The sequence below is a fragment of the Oncorhynchus mykiss genome, unplaced genomic scaffold (assembly GCF_013265735.2).
Source record: "Oncorhynchus mykiss isolate Arlee unplaced genomic scaffold, USDA_OmykA_1.1 un_scaffold_277, whole genome shotgun sequence".
NCBI classification, from domain to species: domain Eukaryota; kingdom Metazoa; phylum Chordata; class Actinopteri; order Salmoniformes; family Salmonidae; genus Oncorhynchus; species Oncorhynchus mykiss.
The window spans coordinates 153,909-173,660 of NW_023493731.1; the positions used below are offsets into that span (position 1 = coordinate 153,909).

Here is a 19,752-nt window from a genome sequence, read left to right on the forward strand (position 1 = left end):
CCATCTCTCCGTCTAGTGGGGGCAGAGTGGGTGACGACATAAGGATGGCAGCAGGTCAGTGGTGACATCATAAGGAGGACCACAGGTTAGTGGTGGCATCATAAGGAGGACCGCAGGTTAATGGTGACATCATAACGATGATAGCAGGTTAATAGTGACATCATAGCGAGAACTGCAGGTTAGTTGTGACATCATAACGAGGACTTCAGGTTAGCAATGACATCATAACAACCACCACAGTTTAGTGATGGACATCATAACTCTGCCAACAGGCGTGTCAGTTTTCCCCATCGGCATCGGGCCCGGTTACGACAGAGCTGAACTGAGCCTGCTTGGTTCCCATGGCGACCAGGACAACACACTCCACCTTAACAGCATGGAGGAGCTGATGATGCTGTTAACACTGGACAAGAGCTACACAGACAAACTCTGTAGAGGTATAGTACTGGACCAGAGCTACCTGGAGAGATTAAGATAATGATGATGATATTGATGAAGATGAAGATGATGACGATGACGGTGGTGATGATGATGCTGGTGATGATGGTGATGCTGATGATATTGATGAAGATGATGATGATGGTGATGATGATGATGATGATGATAGTGGTAATTGAATTGATGATGATGGTGGTGATAATGGTGATGCTGGTGATGATGATGGTGATGATGGTGTTGGTGATGGTGGTGATGATGATAATGTTGATGATGGTGGTGATGATGATAATGTTGATGATGGTGGTGATGATGGTGGTGATGATGGTGATGATGATGGTGTTGATTGTGATGATGATGATGGTGGTGATGGTGATGGTAATGATGATGATTTTGGTGATGATGATGATGGTAATGATGATGATTTTGGTGATGAGGATGATGGTAATGATGATGATTTTAGTGATGATGAGAGTGATGATTATGAAGATTGTGATGTGTATTCTTCCTCAGCTGGTCCTCCTGGAGTGTGTGTCGATGATGATGGGAACGAGAGGAAGGTGAGTGTGTGTTGACTTGCTGATGTGTTGATGTGACAACCATCATTTAACTACTGAACTACTGAATTAAATTAACTGCCCAGTGTTTCCATATTTGTATGAAGTATGATCTATAATTACTTTCAATATGAGTAAAATAGTTTTTCTTCCAAAAAAATGTAATTAAGCATGGTGAAAAGCAGCATTTCTGTGTTCAAATCAAATTGTATTGGTCGCATACACATGTTGGAATGGTGTGTGTGCGTAGCGTACCTCAAATATATTATTTGAATAAGAGAATACGAACTTTTAAAAGTGCGAATTTCATTGGACAATTACTTTAACTATTGTTTTCCTTGACCAGTCTGAATATTCAGCACTAACTTTGTGTGTAGCCTGGTGAGTCGTGGCTGCTTCCTGACAGATGTCATTCGGTGCTGTGCCACCCAAGCGGAGCCGTGACTGTTCAGAGCCACAAGGTGAACTGTGATCGTCTGGAGCCGCCAGCCTAATATATTATAGTATATTACATTATATTATGGCATATTACATTATACCATATTATAATATATTTTAGTATATTCAAGCATGTTATGTTACATTATAGTATATGAAAGTCTATTGTATTTCATTATATTACATTATAGTATAATAAAGTATATTATATTATAGTATTAAAGTACTGTATATTATAGTATATTACAGTATAGTTTATTAAAGTATATTATTTTCTATTATATTTTAGTATATTACATTATAGTATATTAAAGTCTATTGTATTTTATTATATTACGTTATGGTATATTAAAATACTGTATATTATAGTATATTACATTATAGTATATTAAAGTACCCTATTTTATGTTATATTATAGTACAGTATATTATAGTATATTAAGAGTATATTATGTTATATTCAATTATCCAGGTGAACTGTGATCGACTGGAGCCCCCAGCCTGCAGTAACCACATGAGTCCTCTCAGAGTTCAGGATAACTGTGGCTGCCACTGGGACTGCCCTTGTTAGTACACACGCACACTCACACAGACACAAACACACACTCACACACATTATAGCACACTCACACACACATTAAGCACACCCATATTAGATGCACTTACCCACACGCATCTGTAACACAACCCCTCCCTCCCTTCCTCCCTCCCTCCCTCCAGGTGTCTGTATGGGTAGCTCCACCAACCACGTGGTGAGGTTTGATGGCGTGGCTCTAAGGCTGGAAGGGGAGGGGCTATGTTCCTACACCCTGCTGACGGTTGCCGGGGACACGGGAGGTTCAGAGGTCACGCTGCACAGCGGAACCTGCCCAGGGTCATCCAATCAGAACGAAGTCTGCATGAAGGTCATGGAATTTACGCATGGGCAAAGTACTGTACTGCTGAAAGACGACATGACGGTAGGACCTAGGGGGGTGAACTGACTGTGTGAACTATGACTGGGGGTATACTCTGAGTATGTGTACTGACTGTGTGTACTATGAGTGTGTGTACTCTGAGTATGTGTACTATGAGAATGTGCACTGAGTGTGTGTACTAAGAGTGTGTGTACTATGAGTATGTGTTCTGAGTGTGTGCACTATGAGTATGTGTACTGAGTGTGTGTACTATGAGTATGTGTACTAAGAGTGTGTGTACTGAGTGTGTGTACTAAGAGTGTGTGTACTATGAGTATGTGTTCTGAGTGTGTGCACTATGAGTATGTGTTCTGAGTGTGTGTACTATGAGTATGTGTACTAAGAGTGTGTGTACTGAGTGTGTGTACTAAGAGTGTGTGTACTATGAGTATGTGTTCTGAGTGTGTGTACTATGAGTATGTGTTCTGAGTATGTGTACTATGAGTATGTGTACTGAGTGTGTGTACTATGAGTATGTGTTCAGAGTGTGTGAACTATGAGTATGTGTACTGAGTGTGTGTACTATGAGTATGTGTACTAAGAGTGTGTGTACTATGAGTATGTGTACTGAGTGTGTGTACTAAGAGTGTGTGTACTATGAGTATGTGTACTGAGTGTGTGTACTATGAGTATGTGTACTGAGTGTGTGTACTATGAGTGTGTGTGTACTATGAGTATGTGTACTATGAGAGTGTTTGCTATGAGAGTGTGTACTATGAGAGTGTTTACTATTAGTATGTGTATAATGAGTGTGTGTGCTATGAGAATGTGTACTTTGAGTGTGTGTACTATGTGTGTGTGTACTATGAGAGTGTGTACTCTGAGTGTGTGTATAATGAGTGTGTGTGTACTATTACTGTGTGTGTACTATGAGTGTGTGTACTTTGCGTGTGTGTGTAATATTACTGTGTGTATACTATGAGAGTGTGTACTCTGAGTGTGTGCACTATAAGTGTGTATACTATGAGTGTGTGTACTATGTGTGTGTGTAATATTATTGTGTGTGTACTCTGAGTGTGTGTACTCTGAGTGTGTGTACTCTGAGTGTGTTTACTCTGAGTGTGTGCACTATAAGTGTGTATACTATGAGTGTGTGTACTATGTGCGTGTGTACTGTGTGTGTGTGTGTGTGTGTGTGTGTGTGTGTCTAGGTGACAGTAGATGGAGCCCCTGTCTCCCTCCCATTCCGCTCCAGTCTGGTGGAGGTGATGCGTTATGGAGGAGTGATGTTTCAGCTGAGATCCGTGGAACATGGCTACATCCTGGCATTTACCCCTCAGAAAAACGAGTTCACCATCACACTCACCTCCTCCACTATCAACCACACCTCTGGAGTCTGTGGTACACACTCACAGATAAACACATAGTAAACACGCACACACACACACACATTAATGAAGTCATTTGTGTGTGTGTGTGTGTGTGTGTGTGTGTGTGTGTGTGTGTGTGTGTGTGTGTGTGTGTGTGTGTGTGTGTGTGTGTGTGTGTGTGTGTGTGTGTGTGTGTGTGTGTGTGTGTGTGTATGAATTAATTAATGAATGAACAAATTTATGACATTTTTTTTCGTGTCAATTCGCCAATTGGCATCCCGTCCCTTATGGGATTAATTGACACATAAACATACAATTCACTATGGTAATTAAATAATATTATTCTCTGTGTGTGTCAGGGTGGTGTGGCGAGGAGAGGGTTAATTATCTCTCTCTGAGGAATGGCAGTTCGACTTCTGACTCAGCTCTTCTCGTCTCCGATTGGATGGTATCGAGCGGCGACGGTGTGTGTGTCCCGCGGCATGCCCCAGTGTGTGTGTACGGAGCGTCGAGGGCGTGTGAGGTGCTGCGCTCCGAGGTGTTCTCCTCCTGTCACACACATGTTCCCATCATGCCTTTCATTTTGCGCTGCCAAAAGGAAGCATGTCAGGAGACAGACGTCTGTGATGTAATTTCCTCCTATACACATCTCTGCCGACAGAGAGGACTCTGTGTCCACTGGAGAAGCACAAACCTTTGCCGTAAGTCTGTGTCCTGTTATGTTCTGACAACACCTGTTATACACCTAAATATGTGTGTTTTGTTCTGAAGAGACCTACTTTGATTCCTGTCTCGGATCAGTGTTCTCTCTGTTTTATAATACAGTAAAATCTTTTTTTTGACGTTGTAGCACCTTTGGTGTGAGAAATGCACTTTACAAATAATACCTTTGTTACTACTATTATTATTACTATTTGATATTAATATCATTAATTATTATTAATATTGTATATGATTATTGTTGATGATCATGAAGATTATGATTAGTATGATTAAATATGATCATTATGATTAATATGATTATTATTGTGTGTAGCCATGCAGTGCCCCAGCTCCATGGAGTATGATGCATGTCGGACCGGGTGTGTGGAGGACTGCAGCAGCATTGGCCTGTCGCCTGGCAACTCAGGGGTTCTTAGTGGTAATGGGAGTGTGTGTATCACCAAGCCAACAGAAGGGTGTTTTTGTCCAGGGAACACGGTGCCGCTGGGGGGAGAGTGTGTATCACCTGACGCCTGCAACCAGTGTGTCGACCAGCACGGACACACACACCCGGTGAGACAACACACAACCACACTCACACACACATAGCTAAAGGTGTTTACCAGGATACTGTTCAAGCAGATAAAATCAACGGGCCAGTTTGGCGGCGCCCTCAAGCCTACACATTTCTCATCCCTCTGACTCTCTGCTTCTCTCAACGTGCCAGTTTTTAAAATGTCACCTTTATTTAACCCGGTAGGCCAGTAGAGAACAAGTTCTCATTTACAACTGCGACCTGGCCAAGATAAAGCAAAGCAGTGTGACACAAACTACAACACAGAGTTACAGATGGAATAAACAAACGTACAGTCAATAACACAATAGAAAAAGTCTATATACAGTGTGTGCAAATGGTGTAAGGAGGTATGGCAATAAATAGGCCATAGTAGCAAAGTAATTACAATTTAGCAAATTATCACTGGTGTGATAAATGTGCAGATAATGATGTGCAAGTAGAGATACTGGTGTGCAAAAGAGCAAAAAAGTAAATATAAACAATATGGGGTGGGCTAGGTAGTTGGATGGGCTGTTTACAGATGGGCTGTTTACAGATGCAGCGATCGTTAAGCTGCTCAGATAGCTGATGCTTAAAGGTAGTGAGGGAGGTAAGAGTCTCCAGCTTCAGCGATTTTTGCAATTCGTTCCAGTCATTGGCAGCAGAGAACTGGAAGGAAAGGCGGCCAAAGTAAGAATTGGCTTTGGGGGTGACAAGTGAGATATACCTGCTGGAGCACGTGCTACGGGTGGGTGCTGCTATGGTGAACAGTGAGCTGAGATAAGGCGGGGCTTGACCTAGCAGAGACTTGTAGATGACCTGGAGCCAGTGGGTTTGGCGACAAGCATGAAGCGAGGGCCAGCCAACAAGAGCATTCAGGTCGCAGTGGTGGGTAGTATATGGGGCTTTGGTGACTAAACGGATGGCACTGTGATATCCTGCATCCAATTTGTTGAGTAGAGTGTTGGAGGCTAATTTGTAAATGACATCGCCAAAGTCGAGGATCGGTAGGATGGTCAGTTTTACGAGGGTATGTTTGGCAGCATGAGAGAAGTATGCTTTGTTGTGAAATATAAAGGCTATTCTAGATTTAATTTTGGATTGGAGATGCTTAATGTGAGTCTGGAAGGAGAGTTTACAGTCTAACCAGACACCTAGGTATTTGTAGTTGTACACATATAAGTCAGAACCGTCCAGAGTAGTGATGCTGGATGGACTGGCAGGTGCGGGCAGCGATCGTTTGAAGAGCATGCATTTAGTTTTACTTGCATTTACGAGCAGTTGGATGCCACGGAAGGAGAGTTGTATGGCATTGAAATGAGTCTGGAGGTTAGTTAACACAATGTCCAAACAGTGTTTTTGTTAAACACTTGCAGGCGCCTGAGGATGAAAAGGCGGAACTGCAGATAGACCCTGTCTCCATTATCAAGGGAGTTGAGGGAGAGGAGATGTATTTAAGAGCAGTTGTAGGCCACAGATGGAGAGTTGTATGGCATTGAAGCTCATCTGGAGGTTAGTTAACACAGGAGGAGTAGGATAAGGGTATGGCTAAAGGCTATAAGAACTTATTGTCTAGTGCGTTGGGGACAGAATAAAAGGAGCAGATTTCTGGGTGAGGTAGGATAGATTCAAGGCATAATGTACAGATAGGGGTATGGTAGGGCACGGGTACAGTGGATGTAAACCTAGGCATTGAGTGACAATAAGAGAGGTTGCATTTCTGGACAAACTAGTTATGCTGGGTGAGGTCACCGCATGTGTGAGAGGTGGGGCAAAAGTCGTATCTGAGCAGCTAACTAAATCGCTGAAGTTGGAGACTTTTATCTACCTCACCAACTTCAAACATCTGCTATCTGAGCAGCTAACTGATCGCTGCAGCTGTACATAGTCTATCGGTAAATAGCCCACCCAATTTTACCTACCTCATCCCCATACTGTTTGTATTTATTTACTTTTTTGCTCTTTTGCACACCAATATCTCTACCTGTACATGACCATCTGATCATTTATCACTCCAGTGTTCATCTGAAAAATGTTAATTATTCGCCTACCTCCTCATGCCTTTTGCACACAATGTATATAGACTCTCTTTTTTTTCCTTTGTTTTCTACTGTGTTATTGACTTGTTTATTGTTTACTTCATGTGTAACTCTGTGTTGTCCGTTCACACTGCTATGCTTTATCTTGGCCAGGTCGCAGTTGCAAATGAGAACATGTTCTCAACTAGCCTACCTGGTTAAATAAAGGTGAAATAAAAAAAAATAAAAAAACAGTTTTTTTCCCATGTTTGGGGTCATAAGGATTTTCAGATGTCAAAATGGGGTCATGTGGAAAAACCTTTTGGGAACCCCTGTGTTAGGGGTTTGCGTTAGGGGTTAGTGTTAGGGGTTAGTGTTAAGGGTTAGGAAAAATAGGATTTTGAATGGGAATAAATTGGTCCCCACAAGGATAGTAAAACGTGTCTGTTTTTGTGTAGTATCTACAGAGCTGGGTGCCAGAGGAGAACACGTGTCTGATTTGTATGTGTCTGGATCGTCAACGTATCAACTGCACTGCTCGCCCCTGCTTTGATCATAAAGGTAAAACACACAAACATACTGACCCTGCATTGATCATAACGGCAACACACACATACATACCAACCCTGCATTGATCATAACGGCAACACACACATACATACCGACCCTGCATTGATCATAACGGTAACACACACATACATACAGACCCTGTATTGATCATAACGGTAACACACACATACATACCGACCCTACATTGATCATAACGGTAACACACACATACATACAGACCCTGTATTGATCATAACGGTAACACACACATACATACCGACCCTACATTGATCATAACGGCAACACACACAAACATACCGACCCTGCATTGATCATAACGGCAACACACAAACATACCGACCCTGCATTGATCATAACACACACATACAGTGTTGCGGAAAAGTATTTGCCCCTTTGTAATTTTCTCTGTTTTTGCATATTTTTGATGCTGAATGTTATCCGATTTTCAACCAAAACCTAATATTAAAAAAAGGGAACATGAGTGAAAAATTGAAACAAAAATGTCATACCTTTTTTTTAATGAAAAAAATTAAAGATGTATGTAACATCAAATAAAATTTTATTAGTCACATGCGAATACAACCGTTGTAGGTAGACCTTACAGTGAAATGCTTACTTACAAGCCCCTAACCAACAATGTAGTTTAAAAAACAGAAATAAGAATAAGAAATAAAAGTAACAAGTAGTTAAAGAGCAGCAGTAAAATAACAAAAGCGAGACTATATACAGGGGGTACTGGTACAGCGTCAATGTGCGGGGGCACTGGTTAGTCAAGGTAATTGAGGTAATATGTACATGTAGGTGGAGATATTAAAGTGACTATGCAGAGATAATAACAGAGAGTAGCAGCGGTGTAAATGGGGGGCGGGGGCAATGCAAATAGTCTAGGTAGCCATTTGATTAGATGTTCAGGAGTCTTATGGCTTGTGGTAGAAGCTGTTTAGAAGCCTCTTGGACCTAGACTTGGCGCTCCGGTACCGCTTGCAGTGCAGTAACAGAGAGAACAGTCTATGACTAGGGTGGCTGGAGTCTATGACAATTTTTAGGGCCTTCCTCTGGCACCACCTGGTATAGAGGTCCTGGATGGCAGGACGCTTGGCGCCAGTGATGTACTGGGCCGTACCCACTACCCTCTGTAATGATCCAAAGCCCCTGTGTGAAAAAGTAATTGCACCCTTACACTCAATATACTGGTTGTGCCACCTTTAGCTGATTGGGATTAGGTCCGAACTTTGACTTGGCCATTCCAAAACGTTTAAATGTGTTGCTTTTTAACCATTTTCATTTCAACTTGTTTGTGTGTTTTGAATCATTGTCTTGCTGAATAACCCAGCTACACTTCAGCTTCAGCTCACAGACAGATGGCCTGACATTCTTCTGTAGAATTATTTGATACAGAGCAGAATTCATAGTTCTTTCTGTTAAGGCAAGATGTCCAGGTCCTGAGGTAGCAAAGCGTCCCCAAACCATCACACTACCACCACCATGCTTGATTGTTGGTATGAAGTTCTTACTGTGGAATGCAGTGTTTGGTTGTCTCCAGACATAAGTTGACTCAGGTTTGCCAAAAAGCACCTGAAAGGACCTGGATGATCATCAAGACTCTTGGAAGAATGTTCTATGGACAGATGAGTTAAAAGAATGTTCAAGACAGATGAGTTATAACTATAACTTCTCTGTATCAAATAATTCTCCAGGAGAATGTCAGGCCATCCGTTTGTGAGCTGAAGCTGAAGTGCAGCTGCTTCTGTGCAATAAGACAATGATCCAAATCACACAAACAAGTCTACATGAAAATGGTTAAAAAGCAACACATTTTTAGTTTTGGAATGGCCTAGACAAAGTCCAAACCTAATCCCAATTGAGATGTTGTAGCAGGACCTGAAATGAGCAGTTCATGCTTGAAAAGCCGCAAATGTTTCTGAGTTACAGCAGTTCTGCATGGAAGAGTGGGCCAAAATTCCTCCACAGCGACATGAGAGATTGATCAACAACTACAGGAAGTGTTTGGTTGGAGTCATTGCAGCTAAAGTTGGACTGATCAACAGCTACAGGAAGTGTTTGGTTGGAGTCATTGCAGCTAAAGGTAGACTGATCAACAGCTAATGGAAGTGTTTGGTTGGAGTCGTTGCAGCTAAAGGTGGACCGATCAACAGCTACAGGAAGTGTTTGGTCGGAGTCATAGCAGTGAAAGCACATCCAGTTATTGAGTGTAAGGGGCAAATACTTTTTCACACAGAGGGATTGGGTGTTAATACATTTTTTTAAAGTATATATATTTTTTTGTTATTGTAAATTCAGGTTCTCTTTATCTAATATTAGGTTTTGGTTGAAGATCCGATAACATTCAGTATCAAAAATATGCGAAAATAGAGAAAATCAGAAAGGTGGCAAATACTTAATGTACGTCCATTTTATCCATACATCCCAATGTATATACATTCAGATACACACACACACACACACACACACACACACACACACACACACACACACACACATAGACATACGGGATACACTCATAAACACACATACTCAGTGGAGAATGTGTGTGTGCGTGTGTGTGCGTGTGTGTGTGTGTGTGTGTGTGTGTGTGTGTGTGTGTGTGTATGTGTATGGGTTTGTAGCTCCAGCATGTGGACCCTGTGAGGTTCTGAGGGAGAAGAGGGAGTCCAAGTGTTGTCCGGAATACGAGTGTGGTATGTACCATATTACTAGAATTTTTTACTAATATATATGGTATATTAGAATACTACCCTACTAGAATACTATAGTAATATATACTGTATATTAAATCAAATCGAATGTATTGGTCACGTACAGATGTTATTGCGGGTGTAGCAAAATGCTTCATACAGTATTATAATACTACACTACTAGGCTACTATACCAATATATACTTTCTTTACAATACTGCACTACTAGAATACTATACTAATATACAGTGCCTTGCGAAAGTATTCGGCACACTTGAACTTTGCGACCTTTTGCCACATTTCAGGCTTCAAACATAAAGATATAAAACTGTATTTTTTTGTGAAGAATCAACAACAAGTGGGACACAATCATGAAGTGGAACGACATTTATTGGATATTTCAAACTTTTTTAACAAATCAAAAACTGAAAAATTGGGTGTGCAAAATTATTCAGCCCCCTTAAGTTAATACTTTGTAGCGCCACCTTTTGCTGCGATTACAGCTGTAAGTCGCTTGGGGTATGTCTCTATCAGTTTTGCACATCGAGAGACTGACATTTTTTCCCATTCCTCCTTGCAAAACAGCTCGAGCTCAGTGAGGTTGGATGGAGAGCATTTGTGAACAGCAGTTTTCAGTTCTTTCCACAGATTCTCGATTGGATTCAGGTCTGGACTTTGACTTGGCCATTCTAACACCTGGATATGTTTATTTTTGAACCATTCCATTGTAGGTTTTGCTTTATGTTTTGGATCATTGTCTTGTTGGAAGACAAATCTCCGTCCCAGTCTCAGGTCTTTTGCAGACTCCATCAGGTTTTCTTCCAGAATGGTCCTGTATTTGGCTCCATCCATCTTCCCATCAATTTTAACCATCTTCCCTGTCCCTGCTGAAGAAAAGCAGGCCCAAACCATGATGCTGCCACCACCATGTTTGACAGTGGGGATGGTGTGTTCAGGGTGATGAGCTGTGTTGCTTTTACGCCAAACATAACGTTTTGCATCGTTGCCAAAAAGTTCAATTTGCACCTTCTTCCACATGTTTGGTGTGTCTCCCAGGTGGCTTGTGGCAAACTTTAAACGACACTTTTTATGGATATCTTTAAGAAATCTTTCTTCTTGCAACTCTTCCATAAAGGCCAGATTTGTGCAATATACGACTGATTGTTGTCCTATGGACAGAGTCTCCCAACTCAGCTGTAGATCTCTGCAGTTCATCCAGAGTGATCATGGGCCTCTTGGCTGCATCTCTGATCAGTCTTCTCCTTGTATGAGCTGAAAGTTTAGAGGGACGGCCAGGTCTTGGTAGATTTGCAGTGGTCTGATACTCCTTCCATTTCAATATTATCGCTTGCACAGTGCTCCTTGGGAGGTTTAAAGCTTGGGAAATCTTTTTGTATCCAAATCCGGCTTTAAACTTCTTCACAACAGTATCTCGGACCTGCCTGGTGTGTTCCTTGTTCTTCATGATGCTCTCTGCGCTTTTAACGGACCTCTGAGACTATCACAGTGCAGGTGCATTGATACGGACACTTGATTTCACACAGGTGGATTGTATTTATCATCATTAGTCATTTAGGTCAACATTGGATCATTCAGAGATCCTCACTGAACTTCTGGAGAGAGTTTGCTGCACTGAAAGTAAAGGGGCTGAATAATTTTGCACGCCCAATTTTTCAGTTTTTGATTTGTTAAAAAAGTTTGAAATATCCAATAAATGTCGTTCCACTTCATGATTGTGTCCCACTTGTTGTTGATTCTTCACAAAAAAATAAAGTTTTATATCTTTATGTTTGAAGCCTGAAATGTGGCAAAAGGTCGCAAAGTTCAAGGGGGCCGAATACTTTCGCAAGGCACTGTATACTGTATATTATAACACTACACTACTAAATTACTATACCTACAATATATTATAATATTACACCACACCAGATTACTATACCATGCTGTATACAATACAATACAACAATACATTAACACAGTCCAACTGTTGTCCGGAGTACCAGTGTGGTAACTACAGGGCTTTAGCAGCATGACAGTGAATCCAGCTTAATGTTTCTGGATCCTGGTTGGTAGGAGAGGGAGAAGTTGAACCAGGTGAAGAGCAGGGCCCAACTAGCTTGCCTAGAATTTAGACGCTTGGCGGTGCAGAGATATTCCAGGTTCTTGTGGTCGGCCCACACAATGAACAGATGTTCCGCCTGCTCCAGTCCGTGCCTCCACTCCTCCAACGCCATCTTCATCGCGAGTAGCTCACAATTCCCCACATCGTAGTTCCTCTCCGTGGCGTTTAGGAAATGGGAGAAGAAGGCGCAGGGATGTAACTTGAGGTCCAGGGCAGAATGCTGGGACAGGACAGCCCCCACTGAGACATCCGAAGAAGTGGCCTCCACCACGAACTCGCGGGATGGAACAGGATGAACCAAGATGGGAGCTGTGGTGAAACAGTGTCCGGAACTCCCGGTCAGCAGCTGGGGACAACGTGAACAGAACCTTGGAAGTGGTGAGTATAGATGGGGGAAGCCAGGGTGCTGTAACCCCAGATAAAGCGGCGATAAAAGTTGGTGAATCACAGAAAATATTTTAGCTGCACCCTGGACGTAGGCTGGGGCCAATCCACCACCACTCTCACCTTCCCGGGATCCATCTGTACATTCCCTGCAGTGATGATGTAACCCAGGAAGGGGATGGTGAAGCGATATAATTTGCACTTCTCCAGGAGGCGTTGGAGAACCTGTCAGACGTGGAGCATGTGTTCTTGGGCGGAGCGGGAGAAGATGAGGATTTCTTTGAGGTAGTCAAAGTCGAACCGGTTCAACATGTCACAGAGAACATCATTAACCAGAGCCTGGAACACAGTTGGGGCGTTGATAAGCCCAAATGGCATGACCAGACACTCGTAGCCGCTGGCTGTGTTGAAGGCAGTCTTCCACTCGTCCCATTCCCGTATCCGCACCAGTGGGTGGGCGTTCCATAAGTACAGCTTGGAGAACACGGTGTCCCCCTGGAGAGTCTCAAAGGCTGTCGAGATGAGTGGTAGCAGGCAGCTGTTCTTCCCCGTAATGTCATTTAGGCCCCGGTAGTCGATGCACGGGCGCAGGGTTTTGTGCTTCTTCTCCACAAAGAAGATCCCTGGGGATGCAGAAGGCGGGGGATGTGGAAGGACGGATGAACCCTGCAGCTAGGGAGTCCTCAATGTAGGTCTCCATTGCCTTGGTCTACGGATCCGACAGAAACTACAGTCGTCCCCAGGGCAGAATGGTGCCTGGGAGAAGGTCAATCCCGCAGTCATAGTTTCAGTGAACCAGAACACCTCCTGGAGATCCTGGTACTCCACGGGAATGGTGGAGTGGTCCGGGGCAACTTCCGAGCCCACAGGAACGTCCCTGGGCAGGCTGTGCTCACTTCAGACAATGTGCGTGGCAGAACGGGCTGCAGACCATAATGGCACCAACAGTCCAGTCTATATTGGGATTGTGTCACTGGAGCCAAGATAATCCCAATACAATGGGAACCTGATTAATCAGCATAAATTGGATTGCCTCGCTGTGGTTCCCTGACACTCATAGGTTTATAGGAGTGGTATTGTGAGTGACCCTGTCTATAGAGCGCCAGTCCAGCGGTCTAATGTCCATGGGAATGGAGGGCTGCTGAGTGGGGATGCCCAGCTCGGACACCAGAGTAGCGTCCAAAAAAACTCTCATCGGCTCCAGAGTCGATGAGTACCTAGAGAGATTTCTACTGAATCCCCCACAGCAGGATGGCATGGAAATGGATGCGAGTAAGGGTAGAGGAAAAGTTCTCCATAAGGCCCACCAGAGTACTCTCCCCTTTTTAATGAGCCTGGGTTTTAATGGGCAGGTTGCTACGAAATGTTCAATAGCTCTGGGTGTGGGGTCGGCGGAAGCGCTCAGCCGGAGTCAGTCTAGCCCTGCCCAGGTGTCTGGACTCTGAAGGAGTCGGCCTTCGGTGATTCCTGAGAGAACTCGGGTGAGGTGGGAATCGAGGGTTAAAGGGCACAGATTCCCTCTCCTTCCTACGTTCTCAAAGCCGTCCATCGATTCGGATGGTCAAGGCTATGAGGGAGTCAAGGTCCATGGGCAGCTCCCGGGCTGCAAGCTCATTTATGACCACCTCCGATAATCCGTGAAGAAACATGTCGAACAATGCTTCCAGGTTCCAGGCACTCTCAGCCACCAACATGCGAAAATCCATTGCGTAGTCTGCCACACTACGGGAGTCTTGACGTAGCTGGAGCAGCTTATGAGCAGCCTCTCTCCCAGACAACGGAGAATCAAACACCTTACGAACTTCCGCTTCAAACTCCTCTAGACTAAGAAAGATGGCGGACTGTTGCTCCCACACCATCGTAGCCCAGGCGAGTGCCCTCCCGGACATCAGCGTTATGAAGTACACTATCCTCGAGTGGTCCGAGGGGAACACAGAAGGCTGCATGGTGAAAATTGAGGGAGCACTGGGAGAGAAAAGCCTGGCAGGTTATAAAATCTCCAGCATAGCGCTCCGGAGGAGGTAAGCGGGGTTCTCGGGACACTGGGGTAGGCTGGGCGATTACGAGTGTGACCCGCTGCCCAGTAGGGAATCCACGGAATTGCTCCAGAAGTGTCGAATGCCTGGTCATGGCATTCTGCCAGGTTATGGAGTCCCTCCCGCCATAAGACAGGAGCAAGGGGAAAAACGCTGGTAGGCTTGACGAACAAAACACACTGGCAACAGACAGAGAAAACAGGTTTAAATACACAGGAGATAATGAGGGGAGACACTTGGTGGGGGTGGAAACAAGCACAAAGACAGGTGAAACAGATCAGGTTGTGACAGTGGTATGTACTACATTATTAAAATACTACAACACTATTCTACAGTACTAATATGTACTATAATGCACTATATTGGACTACTATATTGTAGTCTACACTAATACTACTGTAATACTGTACGTGTAGTGTGTGATACTATAATACTGTGTACAGTGTGTGTGTGTGTGTGTGTGTGTGTGTGTGTTTGTGTGCGCGTCGGTATTGTTTGTGTGTGTATTGTTTGTTTGTTTACTGTGTTTTTCGTGTACTCTGTGTGTCGTGTGTGTGTGTGTGTGTGTGTGTGTGTGTGTGTGTGTGTGTGTGTGTGTGTGTGTGTGTGTGTGTGTGTGTGTTTGTGTGCGCGTCGGTATTGTTTGTGTGTGTATTGTTTGTTTGTTTACTGTGTTTTTTGTGTACTCTGTGTGTCGTGTGTGTGTGTGTGTGTGTGTGTGTGTGTGTGTGTGTGTGTGTGTGTGTGTGTGTGTGTGTGTGTGTGTGTGTGTGTGTGTGTGTGTGTGTGTGTGTGTGTTGTGTGTGTGTGTGTGTGTGTGTGTGTGTGTGTGTGTGTGTAGTATGTGACCTGGTTAGTTGCCAGCTGCCGGAGGTTCCTCGCTGTGAAGACGGTCTGACTGTGGTGCTGACTAACCCTGGAGAGTGTCAACCCATTCATCACTGTGGTGAGTAAAACACACACATCCTGAATTATATGATCTCTATTAAGGATGACTATCTGACTATCTGGATATCTGACTATCTAGATATCTGACTATCTGACTATCTGAATGGACATTGGTTTTTGTTCACTTGTGTGAGTGATCATTTATGGAGATTTTTTTTTAAACAATGAATAAGCTTTGTCTAAATGAAATGAAATGTTCCGTTTGGCATTGTTACACACAAGGATATACTGCACTATGAAATTTGAAAATCTTAATTAAAACAACCATCTTTGAATGTAGCTTTAATGACACTGTGTTGAGTTACTGCTGCATATTTAGCCAGCCTGTTCTGACAAAAGTGTACTTTCCCCCGTCTTCAATTAGTAATTCCAGTGCCCACCAGAGCATGGAGCAGAGTTGAGCAGTTGTAAATCCCGCTCGTTGCTCATGGAGCAGGAGTTCCATGTCCTTTCCAACCACTCTGCTAAAAAGCGCTCCGCGATCACAGGAAAAGAAACTGCCACACCAAAATGTCTCTCTTCTTTAAAATCACAATTGAACCAACACCCATCTATTTTTGTGACTTCCAGGACCTACCATTAGGTTTTGAAGTATTAAAAAAAATATACATATATTTTTTTACATTGTTAAAAAGTAGAGACTTAGAGCTACAAATGGTATATCATACATTGCATTTTTGAAGAACAATGGGAAAGTAATTATGCTTTGAAAGTTGATAAACTTGTTAACTAACTTTTGAGAAAAGGGCCTTGAATTTTTTGGTACCTCCTGGGGAGCTCTCCTTTGTCTACACCCATTTAGCATTGTTCACATCCTCTTAAACCAGCCCCACCCATTCAGCATTGTTCACACCCTCTTAAACCAGCCCCACCCATCTGTTTAAGGATTCACATGTGAGGTCATGTGCTAAACAGTGAGTAGTGTAGTAAAGATGAAGACTAAAAGTGGTAGTAGCCTACAATAAGGAACAATTCCAGGTAAACTGAGTGTCCAGATATAAATATGTTATAAATATTAGATGACTCTTACACACTTGTCTAAATTGATGGGTCACGTGAAAGAAATGCTAAAACCCCCGGCCACATCCAGTGGTGGAAAAGTACTAAATTGCCATTATATGTAAAGATACCTTAATTGAAAATGACTGAAGTAAAAGTAAAGGTCACCCAGTAAAATACTAGTTGAGTAAGTCCTAAAGTGTTTGGTTTTAAAAATACTTAAGTATCAAAAGTAAATGGAATTGCTAAAATGTACTTAAGTATCAAAAGTGAAAGTTATAATAATTTCAAATTCCTTATATTAAACCAGATGGCTCAATTGTATGTTTTAATTTTTTATTGACAGATAGCCAGGGCCACACTCCAACACTCAGACATAATTTACAAACAAAGCATTTGTGTTTAGTGAGTCTGCCAGATGAAATGCAGTAGGGATGACTGGAGACGTTCTCTTGATAAGTGTGTGAATTGGACAATTTTCTTGTCAAAATGTAACAAGTACTTTTGGGTGTCAGGGAAAGTGTATGGAGTAAAAAATAAATAATTTTCTTTCAGGATGTAGTGAAGTAAAAGTAAAAGTTGCCATAAATATAAATAGTAAAGTAATGTACATATACCCCCAGAAATACTTAAGTAGTACTTTACACCACTGTCCAAATGCCATCACACCAGTACATTACCATACTTTATATACTGTTACACATACACTTATCACACAGTATTCCATACATAAGTTTAGGTCATGCAACCTGAGTTGAAACCTTAGGGAGGTGCACATGTATAGTACATAAACAGATGCATGCACCATATATTTATGTGGTGGACACTTGATATAGTCACATGATATTGTTGTGGTATGTCACATATCAATATAAAGTTTATATATCAATATTTTGCTATGTCTTGCTAAGTGGATGGTCTCTACAGAAGGTGTAAACGGTACAGCCAAATGATTACTTGCATAGTAGCAATATCAGAAATAGATAGTGTCAATATAAATAACATAATATACAGTATGTACAAGAACAATAGCAATATCAGTGATAGACGATGTAGTTATATGCATACAATCAGGGTTAAAGTGGCTGAGCAGCAGGATAAAAAATATAGTAGCAGCAATGCATGGCGTGTGTGTTAGCAGAGAGTCATTTGAATTGAGGCACTGCAGATAGTGCTGATGACTGGTCCGTCCGAACCAATCATGAACAAGGGAATCTAGGGAGCTTGTTTCTGTCCTGCCCTTGACTTTGGTGCAGGGCATGTGATGTCCATAGCCTTTTTATCGCAAAACTCCCTCAAAAAGATGAGTTTGTTGAGCTGTGTCCAGTCCAGGTAATGCTTGTACAGGCAGACCATCTATGGGAGGAAGGATGTCAGCATTGCGCAGCAGCTGAAACCTGGTCCCGACTGAGTCAGAACGCTCCTTGGTGACAACAACATCAGCATCGAAGCTGTAAAACAGGGAATAACAACAACAACAAATTCAGAATACATTACAACCTGGCACAACATCAATTCACCTCCCAAGTTTATATAAGAACAAGAACCTCATACAATGCAATGAAAATGATATCCACCTGAAGTGCTGGTACTGCTTGATCTGTGGCAGCGGGCCTGAAGTACGGAGTCAGGTGTTAATGCCAGCCATAGCTTTCCCCCAGCACCGTATCATCCTGGGGCGGCAGGTAGCCTAGTGGTTAGAGCATTGGACCAGTAACTGAAAGTTTGCCAGATTAAATCCCTGAGTTGACAAGGTAAAAATCAGTCGTTCTGCGCCTGAGCAAGGCAGTTAACCCACTGTTCCTAGGCTGTCATTGAAAACAATCATTTATTCTTAACTGACTTGCCTAGTTAAATAAAGGTAAAATAAAATAAATCCTCCAGTCCAACCAGCTGTGGGGTGTTGACCCCTGTCACAGTGCTGTCCTTCACAATACCAGCAATCTCAGACAAAGGGTTCACTCTGGTCTTTCTGAAGCGCTGCTTGATGAGGCCGAAGCAAACTTTGTGTGAACTGTGATCAGGAAGTGAAGGTCCAGACTGTGGTGGAGCTTGTGCATGGTCAGCCAGGCACAATACCAGAGCACAAACTTGCTCTTGTTTTGGTCACTGCAGTTATCACAAATCACGTCCACACGTGTTTCTCAACTCCGTAGTTGGTGAAGAAATGGTGCATGTAATTGATGACTGAGCTGCTGTCTTTGCTGGGTGATATGCCTTCATCAATCAAGTAGTTGACTTGTTGTGGTATTCCTTCACAGCAGACATCAAACAAGCCACACTTGCGAGGAGTTAAAAAGTAGATGGGACCTGGCTGCATAGGGTCAGAAGGATAGTGAACCTAAAAACACCAAAAGAACAGTAAGATAAATTACAATTAATTATCTCACCCTTAATTGTCTGTCTTTACACAGCTCAGTGAAATGTATATGCCTGCCTCCCATATATATATATATATATATATATATATACACACACAGTTGAAGTCGGAAGTTTACACAGTTATTAAAACTAATTTTTCAACCACTCCACAAATTTATTGGAACCACCCATCCCGGATCCGGGATAATTGTCATCAACTAAGCTAAATAGCATATCGCAACGGTCAAATAATCTTACTAGAAAATATTCATATTCATGAAATCACAAGTAAAATATAGCGAAACACAGCTTAGCCTTTTGTTAATCACCCTGTCGTCTCAGATTTAGAAATGATGCTTTACAGTGAAAACAATACAAGCTTTTGTGTAAGTTTATCGATTTCCTTGCAAAACCTTATGTACCCCTAGTGGCAGGTAACTTGGTGACGAAAATCAGAAAAGCAATCAAATTAATCGTTTACCTTTGATGATCTTCGGATGTTTTCACTCATGAGACTCCCAGTTAGGTCATGACAACGCAGACAAAAATTGCAAATTATATCGACAGAAACATGGCAAACGTTTTTTATAATCAAATCTTATTTTGCAAGTGGACCCCACAACTCGCTGCCATAAAGTACAATTGGTTCAATGACATATTCAAT

At 42.5% G+C, this 19,752-nt stretch overlaps 1 protein-coding gene across 2 annotated transcripts in view; it reads left to right on the forward strand.

The window, feature by feature from the left end:
- Positions 1–19,752, forward strand: part of vwf (von Willebrand factor) — a 180,131-nt gene that overhangs the window by 113,968 nt on the left and 46,411 nt on the right. For both annotated transcript variants that reach the window (XM_036973630.1, XM_036973629.1), the window contains exons 33-43: positions 273–437; positions 949–995; positions 1,370–1,453; positions 1,903–1,996; positions 2,151–2,389; positions 3,538–3,727; positions 4,056–4,397; positions 4,733–4,971; positions 7,431–7,533; positions 10,170–10,241; positions 15,622–15,726. In XM_036973630.1, the coding sequence (XP_036829525.1) occupies positions 273–437; positions 949–995; positions 1,370–1,453; positions 1,903–1,996; positions 2,151–2,389; positions 3,538–3,727; positions 4,056–4,397; positions 4,733–4,971; positions 7,431–7,533; positions 10,170–10,241; positions 15,622–15,726 (1,680 nt within the window). The remainder of the gene's footprint in view (positions 1–272; positions 438–948; positions 996–1,369; positions 1,454–1,902; positions 1,997–2,150; positions 2,390–3,537; positions 3,728–4,055; positions 4,398–4,732; positions 4,972–7,430; positions 7,534–10,169; positions 10,242–15,621; positions 15,727–19,752) is intronic.